The 9,265-nt window shown below is 33.1% G+C and overlaps 1 protein-coding gene across 6 annotated transcripts in view; it reads left to right on the forward strand.

Annotated features, from left to right (window-relative positions):
* ehbp1 (EH domain binding protein 1) overlaps window positions 1–7,561 on the forward strand; it is a 451,976-nt gene extending 444,415 nt beyond the window's left edge. For all 6 annotated transcript variants that reach the window (XM_061966280.1, XM_061966296.1, XM_061966321.1 and 3 more), the window contains 2 exons: window positions 6,778–6,892; window positions 6,963–7,561. In XM_061966280.1, the coding sequence (XP_061822264.1) occupies window positions 6,778–6,892; window positions 6,963–7,053 (206 nt within the window). In that variant the 3' untranslated portion in view covers window positions 7,054–7,561. The remainder of the gene's footprint in view (window positions 1–6,777; window positions 6,893–6,962) is intronic.
* Window positions 7,562–9,265: the final 1,704 nt, after the last annotated feature.

Genomic DNA, 9,265 nt, shown 5'->3' on the forward strand with positions numbered 1-9,265 from the left:
TATAAACTGTATTGATATACTTAGTTTACAGATACAGTGTGTATACTGTATTTATAGATAGTACTTTATTGATTCCTTCAGGAGAGGTCCCTCAGGAAAATTAAAATGTAAAAGTATTTGTGTATATACACATATACTCTATTTATATACTTTGTGTATATAAACAGTATGTATACTTTATATATAACAAGTGTATATACTCTTTATATACCTAGTGTATATACATTTATACTGCAATTATATACCTGGTGTATATACATAAATATAGTATGTATATACTTTATTTATATACCTAATGTATATACATATGTACTTTATATATTTACATAGTGTATATTATGTGTACTGTATTTTACATGGCTAGTGTATAGACATATATACTGTATTTATATACCTAGTGTATATACATGTATACTGTATTTGTATACCTTGTGTATATACCATGTATGTATATATATACACACCTAGTGTATATATATGCTCCTGTTTTTACATACCCAGAGTATATGCATATATACTGTATTTATATACTCAGTGTATATACATATAGACTATATATATATATATATATAGATAGTGTATATACATGTATACTGTATTTATATACTCAGTGTGTGTGTGTATGTATATATATATATATATATATATATATATATATATATATATATATACTATATTTATGTAGATAGTGTATATACATGTATACTGTATTTATATACTCAGTATATATACACATAGACTATATTTATATAGATAGTGTATATACATGTTTACTGTATTTATATACTCAGTGTGTATGTATATACATATATATATATACTGTATTTATACACATAGTGTATATACACGTATACTGTATTTATATACATAGTGTATATACATATATACTGTATTTATATAACTAGTGTATATACATACTGTACATGTATATACTGTGTTGTTGTACCTACATAAGTGTACATACTGTATACATGTTTAAGGTAACCTACACTGTATGTGTATTGTATAAATGGATGTATACTACTATGTACAGTAATACTGTATGTGTGTGGTATATAAATATTTGTGACTCTACAGTGTACGACTATATACAATACTGTATGTGTGTATTGTATAAATATATGTGAGTAGGCAGTATAGTACTATATAAAATACTGTGTGTGTATTATATAAATATTTGTGAGTATACAGTATATTACTATATACAATACTGTATGTGTATATTGTATAAACATATGTGAGTATACAGTATACTATTATATACAATACTGTATTGTATATAATTGTATATACATAATTATATATAATTGTATATAATTATATATAATTGTATATAATTGTATAATTGTATATAATAATAATATTTGTATATAATAATAATTGTATATAAAAATAATAATTAATAATAATAATTGTATATAAAAATATAAAAATAATATATAAATAAATAAATATAAAAAATAATAATTGTATATAAAAATAATATAATTGTATATAATATATATAATTATATATAATTGTATATAATTATATATAATTATATATAATTGTATATAATGTATATAATATAATATAATATATTGTATTGTATATATATCAGTATACAGTATACTACTATATACAATACTGTGTGTGTATTGTACACATATGTGAGTATACAGTATACTACTACATACAATATTGTATGTGTGTATTGTGTATATATATGTGAGTATACAGTATACTACTATATACAATACTGTATGTGTGTATTGTATAAATATATGTGAGTATACAGTATATTACTATATACAATACTGTATGTGTGTATTGTGTGTATGTATATATATATATATATATATACACACTGTATATACTGTATATGTGAGTATACAGTATATCAAATATATTAGTGGATGCCTTCTTGACTTTGAGCAAAAGTTAGTGATGAATGTTAGTGGAGGCCACGGCGGGGTGGATGGGTGGGTTGGTTGTGTCACGGGGATTTGAACCAGCGCATTCTTGTGGCGACTCACATGGTTACCACAGTCCTATGTGAATATTTGTCTCTGTGGGGGTGTCTGGTTACCCCGCCTTCCTCGCTCCTGTCCGTCATCTCTTCATTGTTTACCTTCCTAATGAGGGAGGCGGGACTCTGACACGGCTGATTGACAGCTCCCCCCCCCTCACATCCCCCCCACACACACTGGCTTGTTGCTGACTTTTTTTCTTTTTTTTTACACATTCCTGTTTGTTTCTTGTCTTTTTACTTCTCTTCCTGCTGTGGGCGGGGCTTGTCACTGAGCATTGTGGGATGGCTGAGGAGTCACATGACCGCTGCACACTTGATTAGTGACCGCCAGGTGCTAACTTTGTGTCGTTTGAGGCACATTTGATCAATTAAATGTTTTAATGAGCGACTAATGGCTGTTGTGGCGGATGTCAGCCTGCGCTCTCCTCCTCCTCCTCCTGGGGGGGATTTGGGGTCGGGGTCCTACCTGAACCCTGTGGGACCTCTTCCTGTCGAGGCCCCGCAGACCCCAGTCAGACGTGTGTGTGGGGGTGGGGGGGCACCTGTTAATTAAGACCGTGTCACATGACCATCTCGTTAGTCATTATGCTGCCATATATGTGTGTGTGGGGGGGGGGGGGGGGGCACCTGTTAATTAAGACCGTGTCACATGACCATCTCGTTAGTCATTATGCTGACATATATTCTGTTGAAACCATCATATGGTCTTAAAGTCCGCTCTGACACTTCCAAGTTGGTGAAAAGTTCCAAAAAGCCCAATAGAAAAGATGTGCTTCATGTCCAACTTTGTTTACGTTCCCTTTCAGCATTCTGACATGTCAAACTCCTGTAAAAACTATCAAATAAAAGTCAAATACATTACAATTACTAACACAATGCTACTTATTAGCCACATGCTATATAGATCATAGCTACATGCTAAATATTTATATAGTTACATGCTATTATTTATGATAGCTACATGTTAAATATTTATGATAGCTACATGCTATTGATAAAAGCTACATGCTAAATATTTATGATAGCTTTGTGCTTTTATTGATGATAGCTACATGTTATTATGTATGATAGCTACATGCTATTATATACCATAGCTAAATGCTAAGTATTTATGATAGCTACATGCTATTGATAAAAGCTACATGCTAAATATTTATGATAGCGACGTGCTATTTATGATAGCTACATGCTAAATATTTATGATAACCACATGCTATTATATATCATCGCTACATGCTATTATTTATGATAGCCACATGCTATGCTACATGCTATCATTTATGATAGCCACATGCTATGCTACATGCTATTATTTATGATAGCTACATGCTAAATATTTATGATCACAGCTACATTCTATTATTTATGATAGCCACATGCTATTATATATCATCGCTACATGCTATTATTTATGATAGCCACATGCTATGCTACCTGCTATTATTTATGATAGCTACATGCTAAATATTTATGATAGCCACATGCTATGCTACATGCTATTATTTATGATAACTACAGGCTATTATATATCATCGCTACATGCTATTATTTATGATAGCTACATGCTATGCTACCTGCTATTATTTATGATAGCTACATGCTAAATATTTATGATAGCCACATGCTATTATATATCATTGCTACATGCTTTTATTTATGATAGCTACATGCTAAATATTTATGATAGCTACATGCTATTATTTATGATAGCTACATGCTAAATATTTATGATAGCCACATGCTATTATATATCATCGCTACATGCTATTAATTATGATAGCACCATGCTATGCTACATGCTATTATTTATGATAGCTACCTGCTAAATATTTATGATCATAGTTACATACTATTATTTATGATAGCCACATGCTATGCTACATGCTATTACTTATGATAACTACATGCTATTATATATCATCGCTACATGCTATTATTTATGATAGCTACATGCTATGCTACATGCTATTATTTATGATAGCTACATGCTAAATATTTATGATAGCCACATGCTATTATATATCATTGCTACATGCTTTTATTTATGATAGCTACATGCTAAATATTTATGATAGCTACATGCTATTATATATCATCGCTACATGCTTTTATTTATGATAGCCATATGCTATGCTACACACTATTATTTATGATAGCTACATGCTAAATATTTATGATAGTTACATGCTATTATATATCATCGCTACATACTAAATATTTATGATAGCTACATGCTATTATTCATGATAGCCACATGCTATTAAATAAGATAGTTACACGCTAAATATTTATAACTATATGCAAACTACATGCTATTATTTATGATAGCTACGTGCTATTATATAAATAGGTATGTGCTTTATTTTTATAATAGCTACATGCTAATATTTATGATAGCTACATGCTAATATTTATGATAGCTAATAACGAGTGATGGATCAAACAATACTGTTTTGATGAGTTACAAGACATTGTGTCCCTCTATGTGTGTGTGTCACTTTAAGAAAAATCATGTGACTGATACAGCTGCTCTCATTGGACGGTGTAAAGCACCAAATGGTTAATCAGGAAGATAGTGTAAGAGTCGAGGAGTGGTTTGTTGGGTTTGACATCATTTTGTCTTTTTGCCTTCCATGGAAATCAAACAAACAAAAAAAAGTAACATTTTGAAGTCTGGGTTCATTTTGACTTTATTGCACCAAATAATATAAAATGTTCTTCTTTGACTCCAGTTCATGTTTCTTATTCCTTTCTGTGCAGCTCTTTTTTTAAAAGTAACAACAATGAAGTTGAATTCATCTTTAATCCAGCAGATGAGTGTTAGGAAACAGCAACAGTGCTGTCAGTACAGCTAGTGAGTGTGCCACACTCTCACTGAGGCCTTTACATACCCGTCACCACTCATTACCTCAGCATCTGCTCGCCAAAATAATATTGATGAATGATATTAATATTGCACTTCTATGGTTATCATCACACAAAAGTAGGAACTTTTTGAAAGACCCATGCTAGTCATTAGCCACACTAGCTAATTACATTAGCATCTGCTGAAATGTGTTATTGCACAGTATTGATATTGTCATTTATTATAATTTATTTGTACACTTCTATGGTTATCACACACTAAAAAAATTTCTTTTTGAAAAATCCATTCTAGTTTTAGCCAAAACACTTTAAGCTTCATGCTATTTACATTAGCATCGGTTAAAATGTAATTTCCATGTTCATTCGCGAAAACTCCGTTAGCTTTGTGCTAATTACATTAGCATCTGATCACATTTGTAAATGTACGGTATTGATATTGCAATTGATTATGTTCTTTGTACACTTCTATGGTTATCATCACACAAACAATTACTTTTTGGAAGATCTATGCTAGTTTTAGCCAAACACCTTTAGCTTCATGCTATTTACATTAGCATTGGTTAAAATGTGAAAAATATAATTTCATTGTACATGTAAAATGACAATAAAGATCATTCATTCATTCATAGATAATTCAATTGATTAAATCCATGCTAGTCATTAGCTAAAACACTTCATGCTAATTACATTAGCATTGGTTAAAATATGTCAAATGTCATTTCATCGTACATGTAAAATGACAATAAAGATCATTCGTTCATTCATTCATTGATAATTCAGTTGATTACATATAGAAGTTCTATGTACACTTCTATGGTTATCATCACACACAAAAATTACTTTTTGAAAGACCCATGCTAGTCATCAGCTAAAACACCTTTAGCTTTGTGCTAATTGCATTAGCATATGATCAAATTTGTTAATGTACAGTATTGATGTTCCAGTTGACTATGTTCTTTGTACACTTCTATGGTTATCCTTGCACAAAAAATTACTTTTTGAAAAATCCATGCTAGTTTTAGCCAAAACACCGCTATTTGCATTAGCATTGGTTAAAATGTGTGAAATGTAATTCCATTGTACATGTAAAATGACAATTATCATTCATTTATTTATTAATAATTCAGTTGATTAAATGTAGATGTTCTTTGCACACTTCTATGGTTATCATCACACAAAATCCATGCTAGTCATTATCTAAAACACTTTTAGCTTCATGCTAATTACATTAGCATTGGTTAAAATGTTTAAAATTTAATTTCATTGTACATTTAAAATGGCAATGAAGATCATTTATTTATTTATTGATAATTCAGTTGAATAAATGTAAATGTTCTTTGTACACTTCTATGGTTATCATTATACAAAAAATTACTTTTTGAAAAATCCATGCTAGTTTTAGCCAAAACACCGCTATTTGCATTAGCATTGGTTAAAATGTGTCAAATTTCATTTCATTGTACATGTAAGATGGCAATAAAGATAATTTATTTATTGATAATTTAGTTGAATAAATGTAGATGTTCTTTGCACACTTCTATGGTTATCATCACACAAAATCCATGCTAGTCATTAGCTAAAACACATTTAGCTTCATGCTAATTACATTAGCATTGGTTAAAATGCGTCAGTGTCATTTCATTGTACATGTAAAATGGCAATAAAAATATTTCATTCACTTATTGATAATTCAGTTGCTTAAATGTAGATGTTCTATGGTTATCATCACACTTCAGTGGTGACAGGCACTTTTCGAGCGTTTGGAGGCGCGCTCGCTTTCCACTCCGACGTGTGTCGACGAGTCGCTGGCAAGGCCAGGAGAATATTTCCTCCGATGTCTGGACACGTCAGCCGTGCAAAGAAGGAACAAGTGAGTGACTGCTGTGCTGCGCTCCTTTCAGACTGGCAGAAGACGGAGGCCCAGAAGAGACGCGAGCAGCTGCTGCTGGACGAGCTGGTCCTGCTGGTCAACAAGCGAGACGCGCTGGTCCGAGACCTGGACGCCCAGGAGAAAGAGTGAGTTGCCCGCGTTCAGCCTCAAGGGGGCGCCGCCGCCACCCTGACCTTTGACCTTTGACCCCCGCAGGGCCGAGGAGGAGGACGAGCACCTGGAGCGCACGCTGGAGCAGAACAAAGGCAAGATGGCCAAGAAGGAGGAGAAGTGTGTCCTGCAGTGATGTCACCTTTTTTTTTTTTTTTTAATCGCCGGTACTTCGAACAACTTTTCTTTTTATTTTATTATCGTGACAATAAGGAGTTTTAACGCAAAAACAAAACAAGTTTGCTTTCATTTCATTGCCTCGAGAAGTTTTTACATGTCAAAAAAAAAAAAGAACTTTTATTTTGAAATTGTCTCAGCTTGAAAGCAGTTTACCAAAAAAAAAAAAATGAATCTTGTATATTTTCATCACTCAGCTTTTCTTTTTTCTTTTTTTCAGGAACAAACAAAGTTAAAAACTATATTATTTATTGTCGTTTAAGCTGCTTGGACGTGAAACTGCCATCACATTTTTGTTCTTTGTTTTGTATTTATTGACTAAACTGTGCTTCCACATTTCCATCAACTCTAGTCTTTTTTCCTTTCTTTTTTTTTTTAAATGTAACTTTATTTATTCCACAATAAAGTCATCAAGTCCATTTTCATTTTCACCTCAGCTGCTGCTTCTTTCTTCTTCTTCTTTTTTTTACACATCAAACACACTTTTACCTGGCTCTACAAAAGTGTGTTTGTATTTCTAAATCCAAAGCAACACTTTTTCTTTTCTTTTTTAAATACAAAAATGTAATTCTTTTTCTTTTTTGCAAATATATTTTTAATCTTCGAGCACAATTGTACATTTTTAATTAGGTGAACGAAGCTGCTTTTATTCTGCTCTTTTAGCGACTGGTTTCAAATAAAACACGTTTTTTCCACACTTGAGTCGAGCTGCTTTCTTGCCAACACACTCGGATTAAACGATTAAAAACCTTTCTTTTTGGGGGTTTTTTTGTTTTGTTTTTTTAATCCGACTCCACCTCCTCCGGAGCGTTGCAGCGGCATGCTGGAGGAGGAGAAGCCGCCGAGGAGCCACTGCGCGACGGCCTCGTCCGGCGCTCCTCCCCGTGAGAAGACGAGCAAAGACCGTCGTTGAACTTTCACTTTAATTTGTTTTAGTGACGACTAAATTGATCTTCAACTTTATTTTAATAATCGAAAAATGTGTTTATAAGAGAAAAAAACATTTGAAATTATTCCCCCAAATATTGTGTATATTTAAAGACGTGCATGCGAGTGAGTCCTACCTGGAAAAAGGCAAAAAAAAGCCTGAAGTTTTTTATCCGCGGTGGTTGAAACCAAAACGGGCCCACTTTCACTGCTTCTTCCCCTCCATCCTCCTTTGCTCCTGGAGGATGGAAGGATGGATGAAAAGGTGAAGGAAGGATGGAAGGAGCAAACTTTCCCTCCTCCTCTCCTGCGGGCCACATAATCCTCTTTTTAGCGGCTGAAAAAAAAAAAAGAGCACAATTTTAGATGAAACAAAATAGTTTTCTAACAAATAAAATAATACTTGGTCGCCTTGTTGTTGAAAACCACAAAAATGTGGTGATATGTTATATATTTACCATGTTTTTTTATTTATTTTTGCATAATTTTCAAGCGGCTTTTATTTTAGTAAAAAGTGCACATTGTTTGAATTCTATTACGAACGTGGATGTGAAATAATATTCATAACGTGCAAACATGGTGTGATGCGGAGTTGGAGGAGCTCCCTTATTAAACTTTACGTCAAATGTAATTCTAAATGGGGATTAGAGCTCATGAATATTCATGAGGCTGGCTGTGCGCGCGCATAAAAAAATAAACATCACAATGGATTAATTCCGTGTTTATTTATTTATTTATTTTTTGCATTAAAAAAGACAAACCTATTTTTTTGTGACTATGGAAAATAAAATAAGCAAAAGTTCGCCACAATTGCGTGTTTTTTAATCGTTAAATCCTCCATTAAAAAGCTCACTTTACATATGCTAATTGCCTTTTTTTTTCTTCTTCTGCGTCGCCGCGAAAGAAGCCGTTTTAAAGGATTTAGAGAAAGGTTTAAAAAGGAACAATACTGAGGAGAAGGAAGGAAATGAGTCACGCATTGTCACGTTTGTATAAATGTTAAAAAATATATATTTTAGAGAAGTTATTCCGTAAAAAGCAAATGTGTTTGTTGCTGCACGGCGGACAGAAGGAGGCCAAGCGGAGGAGGAGGAGGGGACGAGAAGGGGGAGGGGGGAATGGAGCTCTCTCATTGGCTGTTTTTGCTGTCCGTCACGCAAAAGCGGGGCTGTGATTGGCCGCTGGAGGCGGGCCGGCAGGTGTGAGCGTCTCTTAGAGGCGCGGGGCGGAGAGAAGGTGATCAA

The sequence above is a fragment of the Nerophis lumbriciformis genome, linkage group LG02 (assembly GCF_033978685.3).
Source record: "Nerophis lumbriciformis linkage group LG02, RoL_Nlum_v2.1, whole genome shotgun sequence".
NCBI lineage: Eukaryota > Metazoa > Chordata > Actinopteri > Syngnathiformes > Syngnathidae > Nerophis > Nerophis lumbriciformis.